Source organism: Podarcis bocagei (genome assembly GCF_964188305.1).
Source record: "Podarcis bocagei genome assembly, chromosome: 10".
Taxonomy (NCBI): Eukaryota; Metazoa; Chordata; class Lepidosauria; order Squamata; family Lacertidae; genus Podarcis; species Podarcis bocagei.
Genome location: NC_138135.1, coordinates 47568483 through 47584266, shown reverse-complemented (window position 1 = coordinate 47584266; position 15784 = coordinate 47568483). Strand labels below are relative to the sequence as shown.

Here is a 15784-nt window from a genome sequence, read left to right as displayed (position 1 = left end):
TCTGTGACTGTGGCTGAGGATTAGCTCATGTAAGTTGTTTCACTTTGTGGCTCCAGGGTGTGTAGTAGATAAGAGTTAGCTCCGGTTCTCCGGTGTATTTGTTTTTAATTTTAACCATCAATGTTCCTATCAATGGGAGGAAATTCATGGGAAATGTGTCCAGTGGCCTACAGTTATTGTGCATGTATTGACGAGCAAAACCAACCAAACCCCACATTTGCACCAGCTTAATTAAAGACAATGGAAACAGGAGATTTTTTTAAAACTTATATTCAAAATATCTTTGTATAAACAATGGCAATACTACAGAGTAGTATTTTAATACAAATCAGTTCAATATTATTAACTGTTAAACTTTTATTATAAATTAAAATTTCTTTACAAAAAATTGCACATAATAAATTGACCACTCTTAGGTTCTGATGCACTGGCAATTGCAACTGTATCTTTAATCTTCAAGTTTAAGTCTCTGCCACAAGTCCAGAATGCAGAAAGGGCAGGAAACCACCCTCATTGAGCCTTCAAGTGCAAAAAGCATACTTGTGGCCATGGCAGTTACTTTCCTTAAGAGCGGCTGCTTTTGTTTTTATATCCTGCAATGAAAACGAATCTCCAAAACGAAACAAAAAGGGATTGGGAAAGAGGGTGGGGTGGGGGTTGGGAGGAAAACAAAGTGGACCGATTGTTTTTGCTGTAAACTCAGCCCATATTATTAGCCCCAAACACAGATCTCTCAGGCATCAGTGCGAGCGTCAAGTGAAATCAGGAACCGCACAAAAGGAAATGAAAAATCGAAAATAAAATATAAAAATTAACACATTTAAAGTCTGTCATTGGGATGAACTATACTTACGTACATGATGTTATGAGAGTCTGGCAGGGCCCAGAAGCAGGCCATAGAGGACATTCATTTATCCAAGGAGGCGATCATGTCAATTGTTTCCAGGTTCAAGGAAAGCAGGCCAGAGAGAGACTTGATATGCTCAGCTTTGCGCATCTGCTTTTCAGAGGCCTAAAGCCAGAGATCAGCCTGGAGAATCATTCAAATGATTTTGGCATTTAATAGGACTTAGCACTGACTGCACCCAGTGTTCAGCGATTCGTGCTTTCTGTTCTGTAAGTGTTTAAATTTAAAAGCTCATCTAGGCTGACTCCAACCTCTTGGCACTTGGAAACTAGTTTTCTCAGGTTATCAGTTTTACCTCCTCCTGATGCTTCAAACAGGAGCTGCTGTAAGAGATGGTGAAGCAGACATAAGATTTAGCCAGAGCTGGAATATCACCACATCAATGGACATGGGATATGCAGAAAATTGAAATGAAACCTTAAACGGAAACATAAGGAGAAAACATTACATCTTTCCACAGGGTTGCGCAAAGAGGTAGCTTCTGAAAGGCTCTCTGATATAAGTGATGGACCTGTAAAGAAGAGACAAGAATCAATCTAATGTTATCCCAACAAAACTTATGTTTGTTGCGCAACATGCACTTTTTCTGTCTTATGTGCCTGTAACACAGGCTAGGAATGGTGAAGCTATGGCAGGGAAACGCTTGAGGGCTACTGCTAGATTTAAGAGCCTTACATTCTTCAAAAAGTGCTTAGTTTTCAGGCTGTAGAGGAGACATGGAAGCCTGATGATCACATTGTAAATGCTTAGGAACAGACAGGACTCTCCTAACGTTCTTCTATTTCAAATTGACTGAATTGGTTTACTACATCAACAAGTTTCTGTGTGCCATATATTCAAAAGTTTGTACTGATCAAGTCACTGAAGACTCCTTTGTTGGATTTAAGCTTCTTTTGTTATTTAAAGGCTCTGCAATCCTACATCCACTTACTGAGGAATTAATTGTTCTGATTTCTTATCCACCCCTCACAGTGAGGACCCATGGTGTAACTATTTAAAAATACAGTATTGACATCCGCTAAAAAAAACAGATTATACTGAAGGGAACATATCTTAGGCGTCAAAGGACAGAGTAAAGAGGTGTGCCTTTATCAGCATGTGAAAAATTACAGAATGCAGATGTCAGACACACTTCTGTAGCTCAGGGAGTGCCAAATAAATTGCCACTCCTTGGACACTTATCTAGTTTGTAGGGAAGGAGACAGCTATTTGGGACCTGGCTCATTCAAATAATCAGATTTTGCTTCTGACATGTACAGGATTGCATAGTAAATGAGCATTATGTGACCAAGTGGGATGAATTAAGTATGTTAAATTCACATCCTAAGTGTCCTTGTGTTGGCACACTACTGTGTTTGAAAGCTGCAGGAATGCAAAAAGGCTGTGTTTCAACCAAGTCTGGCTCTAGCACATTGAGCCCGACAGAATTAACCTAAAAGGAAAAAAGACTTAGCCAGAACCTTCCTTCCTCCTTGCCTTCATTTGATAGCAGACACAATTTCTGAGGAGCAGACAGCAGACCTCTTACTCTAAAGCTAGCTTAGCAAGAACACTGTTCTCAAACTACTTTTTTTTTTAAGGTGTAGACTAGTTCATTAAACCCAGGGGTGAGGCACAGAACTTTAGCTTAATGGTTGCCATCAATTTGATTTTAATTAATTTTTATAATGAAATGTTTTTAGAATGTTGCACTATTTTATTGTTGTTAGCCACCCTGAGCCCGGCTTCGGCTGGGGAGGGCGGGATATAAATAAAATTTTTTATTATTATTATTATTATTATTATTATTATTATTATTATTATTAAAGTATCTTTGCAACTGGCTATTTCAATAAGCTTTTCTTACATACCTCTCTCTGTCCCTTTAGAAAGCACTCAGCAGCAATGGCTCTGAAGGGAAGAAATAAAAATGACTTATTTTTTTGCAGAATACCGAATATCTTTATGGGAAGAACACTGAGTATGGGATGGAACTATAAAAGTCCTGGAAAGTAACAGACTAACTCCCAATGATGATAATCTATAGTGAAGAGACAAAAAAGATCCATTTCATAAACAATCTTACATGAGCAAGACATTTCAGTTGTTCCCATTATGTACAAACACTGCAGACAATGATCAGTTCATCACCACTGGATATTGCTATTATGATATATAAAGGGGAGGGTAGAAAGGAGGAGGGAAACAGAAGTCAATAATTTAATGGCAAACATTCCAAAGCAGCAACAATAAAATTCATCAACACATTTTCCTTACTTAGACACACAAGGCATACTTACTTCTGAAATATTTTTTGTATGGGAAGCAACAGTCCTCATTTTACGACATTAGTGCCAGGAATCTGTCTAAACCAAAGTTTGTGGAAAGACTGCAATAATGAAAAACCTTTCTAGCATAAAACCAAATTTGAAGGCCTACTTCAAATGTAGCTTTATGAAGCAAACCTTATTTTTTAATAAAGATTATCTATGTTAACAGGTGTATGACTGTTGAATTACATTTTCCAGATGGCCAGGCATGTTGGGATATTATATGTAAACATCTTGGCTTGTAGTTTCAGAATCTGGACATTGCTCTCTTCCCAGTGTTGTTGAAGCAGCCTGCAGTGACAAAGGAGCAAAGGGAAACATGCAGTGCTGAATAAGAATGTAAAGCAATAATCTTTTAAAAGTTTGAACAGGGGGTGGGGGGAGGTGGGAGAAGAAGTGCAAGTGAGAGTGCAATTATGGAAAAAATAAAGTACACCCTCTGTTGTGGTTGTACACATCAAGACATGATATTGTATCATGGTTTATTTAACAAAAATAAAGCCCAAATGGAGAAGCCATGCGTGAAAAACTAAGTACACCTTATCACTCAATAGCTTGACGAACCACCTTTAGCAGCAATAACTTGAAGTAATGGTTTTCTGTATGACTTTCACAATAATAGTAGTTGTAATAATAATAATACTATGGAATAACAGGTGGAGCCTCTCTGTCCAGTGTTCTTACAAACCTACTGTAGAATACTTGGTCTAAGAATGAGTCCCACAACACCCAGACGTAATGCCGGGGGGGAGACTGTTCTATCTGGCAAACCAAAATGCTTGCCCTAATGTGATGATCACCTTAGAGCAAGGCTTTCCAAATTTTTCAGGTTCGTGACACACTTTGTGGCACAGTAATTCAGTTTTACTAGCAAACTAACCCTTTTCCAGCCCCAGAAAGCTTTGCCTTAGAGCAACACTAAATTCCTCTCCTCACGTTTTTTTGTTAATATGATTTCTTAGCCTTCCTACAAACTGAAATAATACATGCTATGTATTAGTTCTCTTTGCTCTATGCCAGGCCTTCCCAAACCTGGGTCTCCAAGCTGTTTTTGAATTATAACTCCCACCATCCATAGTTAGCAGGACCAGTGGTCAGGGATGATGGGAAGTCCAAAAGCAGCTGGAGTCCCAAGCCCTGCTCTAGACTATCTATTTCCAGATCTAATCTTTGTGAAGAATTTTTTTTTCTTCAAAGAAAGCCCAACTCAGCCATGCAGCTTAGAAGATGGCAAGTCAATTTTTTAAAGGGCAGCGGGAAAAACAGGTACTTGCTTCTAAATGCTTCTGCCGATATTCTCTTACCTGAATGCAAGTCCAGGATTAGCAGGCATGGTAGAGCAAAATCTTTCCAATGCTTTGGAATGCTGAGACTTCGGAATACAACTCAGATAAAAGAAAATAACCTGTAAAGGTTAATTTTCAAGAAGTTAGGTCATTCAAGCTGCATGCTTTGTTCACAAATCCAACACTTGATGACGAAGACAGTGGCACTGAGTTAGTAGCAGCATCTACAAACAGCTCTTCCAGGTACCAGTGGCCCCAAAGATGAACCACAGCAAGAAGAACACAGGGGAAATTGCACTTTTCCAGCAAATGCTGGAGTCCTTCAAAAAGTAGGGAGAGCTGGTGGAAGAGACACCACCCAGCTGACACAGCATTTCAGAGGTGTCAGCCAAGGATGATCTCCAAGCAGCCTAAGGAACCTGAAGGAGGTCAGCTCCAAAAGGAAAGTGTGACAGACAACACTTCCCTATACAGCAACACTAGGCTTCTACAGTTCGCCAATCCCCAGCCTACAAAACATTTTAGAGAAGTTGATACAAATTTGGCCACTGTGCAAACACTCTGCAGCAAGAAGCTTTTGTATGTGTGTTTAGTTCTCATTTCCCTTACAGGGCTGGTATTTTAGTGCATTGTGTTGAACAAAATACTAAGGAAACCCTACATGTATTTCAGCATAATGTGTTTTATATACAGAGTCCTGTATCTGAATTACCAAAATACTTATACCTTGTTGTGGAATTCATAGTTGGTCCAGTAATCAGCGGTGCTAAATGGAATAGGGTAACGGGTGGGGACCGTAACAAGACATCTGTTCACAAGATCTGTAAAAAGCTTCAATTCTTGAACTTGATTGTTAGATCTGACAACCTTGCCATTGATGAAAACAAGGTAACTGAAAAAGAGGAGAGAAACCCAGGTGTTAACACTTCCAAATGCGGTACTTTTACAGTTATAATGTCTCGTCATTTAAACTTACTCTATCCAAATCTGCTGAACTATTTCCTCTTGCATAACTGCTCCCAGAGCTGCCTCATAAGCATCCACTGCATCTCCAGAACTTCCATGAAGAGACTGGTATAAGCTATTTTTCATTGAAAGAAAACAGCGTTAGCTTTTCTGAAACTGTTACATGCCTTTTGTGAAAGAAAAGGGCAATGGGGAAGCTTGACATTATACACAAGTATAAGCCCCCAAAAATGATCAGAGGTACAAAATGTTTCCTAGTTTTAAAAGTGTTTCAACACTTTAACTATTCACAGTGGTTAACAGGCAATAATTAATACTGAAATTAATGTAGTTAATGTAAGTCAGCAAAAGAGCTCTTCATCTCTTTTTGACTGAATGTCTGCAAGAAAAATACTGCGGCCAACAACACAGATGAGAGTATTTTAGTAGAAATTCCTTACACTTTATGAATCTAAGCACTTGAAGAAAGGGATTTTGGCAGCTGCCTAAGTACTTCTAAGAAGTTCTCTCTTCCATTTATATATAATTCAAAACTAAAGTGTGGGACACAGGGCTCAAGCAGCACATCTGTCTTCTGATTTTAAACTTAAAACACAGCCAACTTCATGGTGTTTTAAGTAAAAAAAATCACCACAGATGTTTGTAACACCAAACTGCAAAGCTAAATAGCATAAGAAAGGGCAAGCAAAGCAGTGCATGGTGTATGTTCATGACAGAAATACCAAAATCCTAAAGGATACTGGCAGAAACTAGGACAACCATGGCACTCCTTATATTTGCTCCTATTATATATAACACGAGATTAGCTGCCTCCTCAACAATCTGTAGTTCCCTACTTAGATAGTGTTGCAATATTTAAAAAATTATCAGACTTTGGAAAAACTCACCAGTAGATTTGCCACAAGTAAGGAATTTGCTGGTTTAAAAGCTCTTCTGTAAAGCTTCCCTTATACATAGGCGGTGTGAATTCAATTGGCATTGGGAAATTCAAAAAATATCTAGAACAAAGAGTCCTTATTCAGTGTGACAAATGTTCACTACACCCAAACAATCCTAACCTGAAGCAATCTGAGCAAAGAGTGGACACACCACCTATGTCTATCTCTCAGCGAGTAAGAGGCAGACTAGAATTTGGAAGAAGTGTATGGCAGCCACTGAAAACGGTAGCTGCTTGTCAAGTTTTCCCATCTGTAGTGTAGAGCATAGCTGCGTTTCAAAATCATGATTTTCTGCATTCCCTTGTGCCAAGGATTACTGTGGTATCTAGCTCGATTCCAAGTGAAAACAAAACAGTGAAGGAGATACCAAAGAAATGTATTTAAGCTATGCTTAATATGCTTTTAAAGAGATGTCTGAAGAAGGCTTTGTTATAATCCTTTCACAATCTTATGAGAACATACGAATATGTGTGATCCGCCCTGACACCTGCAGGTATACGGCGGTATACCAATTTTAATAATAAAAAATACTGTCTCTTAAGCAAAATATTATCAATATATAAATACCTTCCCCTTATTGACTATATTAAATATATTAAGTATGTTGGGTTTCCCCCCTGTGTTTTCCTTATTTGTTTATTCATGATATTCTGAATTAAAATATTAACATTTAAAATTTAGTCATAATCTGATTATTATTTTTTTAAAATTGTGCAATTATTACGGTATATGCTTATTTGCTTGTTTTCCTTTCAAAACTTATATTTTAAGTGTATGGACATATACATACCTATATAAACATGGCAAAATAAAGAAGCCTTGCATTATGTGCAAGCCACTAACACACTTTTTACCTCAAATGGAGTGTTTTCATTAAGTTACAGAAACTCATAAGGTAACATAGGCTCCCATAACAACCCCAACTTAGGGTGCTGCAAGGCTTATTTCAAAAGCCTGAGGTGTTGCAGAAATCTATCTTCCTGTTTGCAGCATCAGTTTCAGCTACTTAACCTGGCTACCTCATATGTAAATGTGGTTTATGCCAATAATTACAGGGTGCTAAAAGATTCTGGAAGAATATCTCAAGAAATAATACGCTTTCTAGACTTCGCTGTGCACCACTTTTCTAAAAATATTTGTCTACTTTTATATCACAAGCACTAGTTGCCTTACGCTCAACACACAAACTGACAAATAATAAAATAACATGTGAATTGCTTTTCACTGTACTGCGAAATCTAAGGACAGCATCGCCATAAAGTTCTGCAAGCAACTATGGTTTGTGCAAAATGGCAATGTGTAACGTAAGTGATTTTACAAGTAACCATACAGAAATTTTATAAACGGAACCAAGCAAGACATTACTTAAACCGAGCTCATAGCAGCATGGAATGATTAGTTTACTTGCCACACTTACCGTAACAGATCCACAGGACTGTTGTCTCGAGTTACACACTCAAAGAATGCTGCAACGAAGGCTTGCAACAGTGGAGGAATACTATCTGATCTATTCTGTCATGAGAGAGTAAGTGACATTGGACTAAAGTTACAAAATGTGAAGAGCAAATCAAACTTCTGCGTAATACACTGTAATGGCTCTTTCAAAACCAAGGCTGTTATAGGAGTGATGCAGAGGGTGGGCAGACATTACCCAAAAGCAGAATGCTATCTAGATTTTCTGCAGTGCTTCAAATGGTTAACATTCAAGGATGAACTTTTTGATCTCTCTATAGATTAGATGCATCAGCTAACCCTTTTGCACGTTACAAAAGAGGGATAAAGAAAGAGTCTCACACGACTGTTGCAACATCTGTGTCACATTCTAAGGCCAGCGTGCCCCAATGGGTGTTTTCCTCTACAGCTCTCACCAACCCAAGCTGGAGCCGATAACAGTTGAGTCCCAATCATCTGAAGAAGGCTGTTCTACATCGGCCAATAAACCACTCCCTTCAGATTCACATTCCAGTTTTTTTTTTAGCATTTGTGGGCAACAACAACTTTAGGCAAAACAAAAACTCAGCTGCTTAAAGTCTGAAAATCAAACTCCTGGTCAAATGTACTCTGAATGTCACCATTTTGTATTAAATAAACTTGGTTCTCTCTCCAACCTGTTATAAAAAGCTGAATAAAGTCATTGGTGTTTTACCTGCAGAATGAAGAATTTGCACATAAAGTAGAAAACCTGGGCATTTTGAGGGTTTTTCTCAAATGCTGTAAGCCACACGTCACATGCTTTTTCCATCTGGCCAGTCCGCAAGTACAAACCAACTAGTGCTTCTAGCAGCCGACAGTCAATGGGGTTTAGTTTCAAGAGTGATTTACAAAGCTCAATAGCAGCTTCCCACCTTGAATGAAAACAGTGAAAAACAGCAATTACTTATCTTATTTTAAAAAAAGACAGTGACCTAGAAGAAGAACTTCCAAGACAATCTTGTGAACTATTACACTCTTTCCTATTACCTATTCTTTTTTAATCATAACATTGGGCATGAACCTCCTTTCTTAGTGCTGCTATATTAATCTGTGTTAATACCAGAAAAATGGGAAATTGTCACTCACCATGCATTTTTTGTACAAAGGATTGTATTCAACTAAATTTTACTCAGAGGAGACCCATTGAAATTAATTGCCTTGGCTAACTTGCAGCAATTAATTATAGTGGTTCTACTCTGAGTAAAACCAAGTTGACTATAACCCATAATGCTTAACAGCAATTTTGCAAGTGACTTACCTTTCTAACAGCTGCTGCAAAATGACCATGTTTCTATATAGCGGAAGACAGAGAACTACTCTTTCATCAGCTGCAGAATCCTCACTGGTGCATGACTGGATGGCATCTAAAACCAAGCAAACACCAAGTAAGATTACACATTCACAAATACAAAGCTTTACTGCAGAAAAAGCTTATAAGTTAATGTATAAATACACCTGTATTTGGGGGGGGGGGGTTAGGGGGGGATGGGGAGACAATGTAGTCATGCATTTCATTTCAGTCATTGTGCTTTAGTTAGGTATGAAATAATTTCAGAGTTTCTTTAAGAGATGAAGATGTAAATTATCCAAGCAGACAAAATTAAATTTTCAGATCCCGTTACAAAAATACCAACTAATAATAATAATAATAATAATAATTTTAAAAACCAGAAGAGATAAAGTAAGATCTGAGTTCTTTCAAACTGTTAAGAAAGCAACAAAGCCAGTCCTCCAATTATCATTGATTATTCTCAAAGCAAAATTATTTTTTACGAACATTTGAAGAATTTCCTTTGTGTACATACATGTGCATTAATGAACATGCAGGATCTGTGTCTCAGTTCAGTTACTTGTTGTAAACAGATTCCTCTTACTATTATTTACTACTGCCTTCCCTGCTTGCTGCGCTCACAAGCCCCTGTTCCCCTTCCCACATTCTTGACCAACCTCCCCTCCCTCTATCCCTTTACACACACCACCCCTGCCTATCCTTCCACAGCTCACCCAAGCCCTCCCCCCTTTGGAAAGAGGGGGAGGCCTTCACCCAGCTGCTTGCTAAAAAACAAGGTAAAGGGCCCTTTCCTTTAAACCACTGTTTCCCAACCTTGGGTCTCCAGCTGTTTTGGGCCTACAACTCCCATCATCCCTAGCTAGCAAGACCAGTGGTCAGGGATTATGGGGATTCTAGTCCGAAAACAGCTGGAGACCCAAGGTTGGGAAACGCTGCTTTAAACCTATCTGCCAGTGCATTTAAGGGAGGGGGAGGGGGAGAAGGAACGTCCCCCAACAGCATGCTAAACTTCAAGATGAAGGGCCTCCCAGCATCCATTCAACAGCTCACCCCAACCAGCCTGCTGTTCTTCACGCTGCAGTTTGTATGGCTAACAATGCTGCAAATATTACATTTTTTAAACCTCTAGGATGAAATTCTCAAGCCAGTCTGCACGATCCACTACAATAAACTGTCTTGCTGCAAAATACATGGATTCTACTCAGAAGCAAGCTCCATGGGATTGGTCCCAGATGACTTGTAAGGATATAAGTCATGGCTTCTCCTATATATGCTAAACATAAGCAAACTGCCTCTAAATCAATGAAGACCACAAGAGACTACACATTGAAAAGCAAAAGTCCACTGCATATGCAACCGTAGCACAATTATTTTAATAATAATAATAATAAATAATAATTTTTTATTTATATCCCGCCCTCCCCAGCCGAAGCTGGGCTCAGGGCGGCTAACAACATTCTAAACACATTAATTATAAAATTAATTAAAATCAAATTAATGGCAACCATTAAGCAACATTCTGTGCAGATTGCCAGAGGAGGGGGTCAGGCTGCGCCCTGATCAAAGGCCTGGTGGAACAGCTCTGTCTTGCAGGCCCTGCGGAAGGATGTCAGGTCCTGCAGGGCCCTAGTCTCTTGTGACAGAGCGTTCCACCAGATCTGAGCCGCAGCCGAGAAAGCCCTGGCTCTAGTTGAGGCCAGCCTAACCTCTCTGTGGTCAGGGATCTTCAGGATGTTTTTATTTGCAGACCGTAAATTTCTCTGTGGGACATACCAGGAGAGGCGGTCCCGTAGGTACGAGGGTCCTAGGCCGTATAGGGCTTTAAAGGTTAAAACCAGCACCTTAAACCTGATCCTGTACTCCACCGGGAGCCAGTGCAGCTGGTATAGTACTGGATGAATATGATCTCGCAGCAAAGACCCCATAGGGAGTCTCGCCGCGGCATTCTGCACCCGCTGGAGTTTCTGGGTCAGTCTCAAGGGCAGCCCCACGTAGAGCGAGTTACAATAATCCAGTCTGGAGGTGACCGTCGCGTGGATCACAATGGCTAGGTCAGGGTGAGAGAGATAAGGGGCCAACTGCTTAGCTTGGCGGAGATGAAAAAATGCCGCCTTTGTTATAGCTGTAATCTGCGCCTCCATAGAGAGGGAGGTATCAAAGATTACACCCAAACTCTTAACGGACGGTGCTGGCACTAATTGCACCCCCGCAAGAGATGGGAGTTGCCCCCCCAATCCCATATCGTCCCGTCCCAGCCAGAGGACCTCTGTCTTCGAAGGATTTAACTTCAACCGGCTCCCACGTAACCATCCAGCCACAGCTTCCAAACATCTGGTCAGTGTGTCTGGGGCCGAGTCAGGATGGCCATCCATCAACAGATAGAGTTGGGTGTCATCGGCATACTGATGGCAACCCAGCCCAAAGCTCCGGACAAGCTGGGCGAGGGGGCGCATAAAGATGTTAAAAAGCATCGGGGAGAGAATTGCACCCTGAGTAACTCCACACACCAAGGAGTGACGCGATGACAATTCCCCCCCAAGCGCCACCCTCTGTCCCCGACCAGAGAGAAACGAGCGCAGCCATTGAAGGACTGTGCCCTGGATCCCCACGTCGGCAAGGCGGTGGTCCAGGAGTTCGTGATCGACCATGTCAAAGGCTGCTGACAGGTCTAGAAGAATCAGCAGCCCCGACCCGCCTCGATCCAGCTGCCTGCGGAGATCATCTGTTAGGGCGACCAGAGCCGTCTCGGTCCCATGACCAGCGCGGAAGCCAGACTGGAATGGATCGAGAGCTGATTTTAGATATTCCATCAATATTAATTCAAGAAATAAACCACAGCTGAATTTAAATGGGTAACCTCACCTTCAAACACAGCTAACAAAGTATCAGGATCAGCTTTCACATCTTCAATTGTTTTCCAAGGTATTAAAAAAGGCTCCTTCTTCATTATTTTTGAAGGGTTGCTATTGGCAGGATCATAGAACTTGATGGGGAGATCGCCAAACTCAATCAGATGTATATAGGATAACCAAGCTAAGCAGCGGTCACTTATGGTGAGATGTTGCACCAAAACCGGTTCAGTTTCTGACTTCAGTGCATTCTGTGGAGAAGAAAGTTATATGATTAAATCTGACAGCTTAAATAACAGGCAACCTTGCTATATTATGCCTAGTCATAGAAATATATTTTAGCAATCGAGCTTGAATGTTTTGTTTCACCAAACAGATCCCATGGTCACAATTGGGGAATTCCAGGTTTTAGAAATTTGCCTGGCCTTATTTGTTCTGTAACCAAGTATTACATTTTTTTAAAAAAATGTTTTAAGGTTTTACAGTATTACAATTAAGCAGCATATAAATGTTGTGAAATAAATAAATTTGCAGTTAAAACTATTTCTACAAGGACTGAGATGGCAGAAGACACAAATGTTGAAAACTGTATGCAATGGCCATATATTACACTTGTAGGCCATGTGACAGTGGATCATTTAATCACAGACAGTAGCATAGACCACTGAAGTCCCTGCTCCCTAGAACACCCAGTAAAAATGGTGGAGATTTTGTAATCTTATATATTTACAAGTGTTTTTTCATAACTGTAGGGAAGCACACTCTGGTCCATAAGAAATTGCTCTCATCTGCTACTGAATAGTGCAGCAGGGACATTACCTTCAAACTAGATATATAGGACAAAACAGCAATGGATGCCAAAGCCAAATATCACTTTGATGAAAATATACCGTAACCACCATAACATGATATACATAAGCAAGTACCTGGAATAACGCAACAGCATTTTGATATTTCCCAGTAAAAAGGCTTAGGTGAACTCTATACAGCAACATCTCCAGCAAGTGAAAGGACCGAAGATCCAGATTCTCTTCACATTTTGGACTCTCCATCAGGAACTGTAGCATTCTCCCACACACATAATCCTTTCCATCAAATGAGTTTTCCAGATTTAGAAACTGAATGGCAGTTAAGAAAGATAAAACGTTTGAGGATTCATCTCATTTTGTTTCGGGATCTAAAGAGCTGTGTGCAAGTGTCGAAAGTGCTTCTGTGTATGCACAGAGACATTTCTGAGATTAATTAATTAAGAAGAAGAAGAAGAAGAAAAAGAAGAAGCCACTCTGGGTGGCTTCCAACAGAATATTAAAATACAGTAGTCTATTAAACATTAAAAGCTTCCCTAAACAGGGCTGCCTTCTAAAAGTCTGGTGGTAGTTTTTCTATTTGACATCTGGTGGGAGGGCATTCTACAGGCCGGGTGCCACTACCGAGAAGGCCCTCTGCCTGGTTCCCTGTAACTTGGCTTCTCGCAGTGAAGGAACTGCCAAAAGACCCTTGGCGCTGGACCTCAAGTGTCTGGGCAGAATGATGGGGTTGGAGACGCTCCTTCAGGTATACTGGACTGAGGCCGTTTAGGGCTTTAAATGTCAGCACCAACACTTTGAATTGTGCTCGGAAATGTACTGGGAGCCAGTGTAGGTCTTTCAAGGCTGGTGTTATGTGGTCTCAGCGGCCACTCCCAGTCACCAGTCTAGCTGCCGCATTCTGGAATAGTTGTAGTTTCCAGGTCACCTTTGGTTTGCTTTCAACTATAGCCAATTGCACTGTATCACATATTATCCTGGAGGCATGATGTTGTGGGGAAAGTTTGGATGCAAGGTAATGCGAACGGAACTCCAAACAGGTATCCCATTTATCTGGTACATTTTATGGGATTCTATATTCCCTGTGGCAGGATAAAGGAAATCCTAAATTTAAAAAGCTTTTGTAAAAGTTCTTTTTGAGCTTTAAAAGCTATTTAGTGGAAGCCTTCAAATTAAACGTACATGGAAGTGAGATGTAGTGTGCTAATGTGTACTAACGTCATAATTACTACATATAGTTTTTCCAGTGATCAAACTTACTGTCCACCAAATCTTGTAAGTAGGAGCATATTCCACTGCAGTCTCACACATTTCTTGCACCTCTTCCTTAATTCCTCTTTTTGAAAATAGCTTGAGGTAATGACACCAGACTTCAGAATTTTCTTTGTTATTTTCTAGTGCTCGAGCCAGGACATTTAAAGCAGAATCCAAGCGTTCGGAGGATGATCTTCAATAAGAAAGGAAAGCAATACATTCATTTTCACATTCTCAGTTTCATGGTACAATGCCAAGGCATGCACATGCATTTCCCCTTCAGAAGCTCTCTGCACTTCATACATGGCCTTTTTCTCTTCTGTATTTAAAACAGCTTGAGGGTTTTGAAACGCAACAGTGAGAGGAAGACTAGGGAACTTGCTGAACATGGAACTTGCATGGTAACTCTAAGGCACTTGTGGATGGTAAAGTACAACTGCAGTTTGTTGCCAATACTCTGACACCTGCTGGTTCCTGATGTAAACGTAAAACATCTGAAAATGACTTCTACCATCTTGCTTAAGGAGTTTTCCATTTCATCATCAAGGATTAAGAAAACCAACCTTAGAAATCCAATCAATTGTATCCTTCATTTTTCTAAAAATGAAACCTCTTTTTACTATTTTCATGCTGAAATGAAGCACTTTAAAGCATAATAATTTATTATGCTTACTCTGGACTGTGCACAACAAAAAAGCAAATCAGTTCCACTCCTCATTGCTTTAAAATAATAACCTATTTGTACATTGGCCAAAGAAACAAAGAGTCCTTTGATGCTAGCGAGAAAGCTTGCTTCCAACAGCACAGGTGAGAAGCTTGAGACAAAAAGTGCAACTGATTTGTTTGCAAAGAAAGAATTACCCACCCTTCGTTTTGATTCAGATATTTGTAGGCCAATTTGATCCAAAGCTGAACATTATATGGGTTCTCAAGTACACTTGCTTCCAGGTTTGAAATGTCATCGGTCTCATTTGTAAAATACCTAACATCATCAGGAGTCACAACAGCATCCAGAGCAGGAAGATTTATTCTCTTCTGTACTGCAGGAGCTGCAAATAAAAACAATTCTCTTTTTTTAAGGATTGTCACAACTTTCATGATTTGAAATCCAACTTGCCGCAAGTTATTACTTCAGTGTGAATAAAAAGCAATCTACTGAAAGCCAAACACACTGATAAACAGTAGTATGTATGTGTGCGCGCACACAGTAATTGTTATGGCAAAATAAACTGAGTTACTTTTGTCTAATATTCTATTAGAATTTTATTTAAACATTTTGATTTTTTTCTTATTGTTACGGAGTCAGTGCTGAATCATGAGTGACAGCAGTGCAAGACGTTTAGGACACTTTCTTTCAGTTAATGTGACTGACTCAGGCACAGGACTCTTGACCACTAAGCCAACAAAGTGCCTACAGATACACATATACTTGCAAAGGCCTTTCCTAGCTCCAGCAGGATCCTGTAACAACCCGCCCCCTGCTGAAATTAGGCATCAAAGAAGTCTTCTATTGTAAGCAATAGAATGATTTTTTCAAACCTAAGTTTCACTGGGTCTGTGTGGAAATGGTGCCACCTACCTGTGACACCAGCTCTATATGCCTATATCAGTTTTATCATTACAGGGCAAATAAAGAGGGGAGACAAGTAAATGTGTTTGAGTACATTTTTTTGCCCTTTTTCAAAATTACTCTTAACATTCCAGA

General features: G+C 40.0%; 1 protein-coding gene across 5 annotated transcripts in view; it reads right to left on the bottom strand.

Moving 5' to 3' along the window:
- Nucleotides 1-301: 301 nt before the first annotated feature.
- Nucleotides 302-15784, bottom strand: part of ZFC3H1 (zinc finger C3H1-type containing) — a 39729-nt gene continuing 24246 nt past the window's right edge. For 2 of the 5 annotated variants that reach the window (XM_081211934.1, XM_081211935.1), the window contains exons 21-35: nt 14945-15128; nt 14086-14272; nt 12946-13137; nt 12033-12270; nt 9138-9243; nt 8553-8751; nt 7824-7918; nt 6356-6466; nt 5479-5583; nt 5229-5394; nt 4521-4621; nt 3406-3507; nt 2758-2797; nt 1356-1418; nt 302-1230 (exon numbers count right to left, since the gene is read on the bottom strand). In XM_081211934.1, the coding sequence (XP_081068060.1) occupies nt 1093-1230; nt 1356-1418; nt 2758-2797; nt 3406-3507; nt 4521-4621; nt 5229-5394; nt 5479-5583; nt 6356-6466; nt 7824-7918; nt 8553-8751; nt 9138-9243; nt 12033-12270; nt 12946-13137; nt 14086-14272; nt 14945-15128 (2027 nt within the window). In that variant the 3' untranslated portion in view covers nt 302-1092. Of the gene's footprint in view, nt 1419-2757; nt 3050-3405; nt 3508-4520; nt 4622-5228; nt 5395-5478; nt 5584-6355; nt 6467-7823; nt 7919-8552; nt 8752-9137; nt 9244-12032; nt 12271-12945; nt 13138-14085; nt 14273-14944; nt 15129-15784 lie in introns of all 5 variants that reach the window. The other 3 variants (XR_014012691.1, XR_014012692.1, XR_014012690.1) reach the window with 3 other exon arrangements.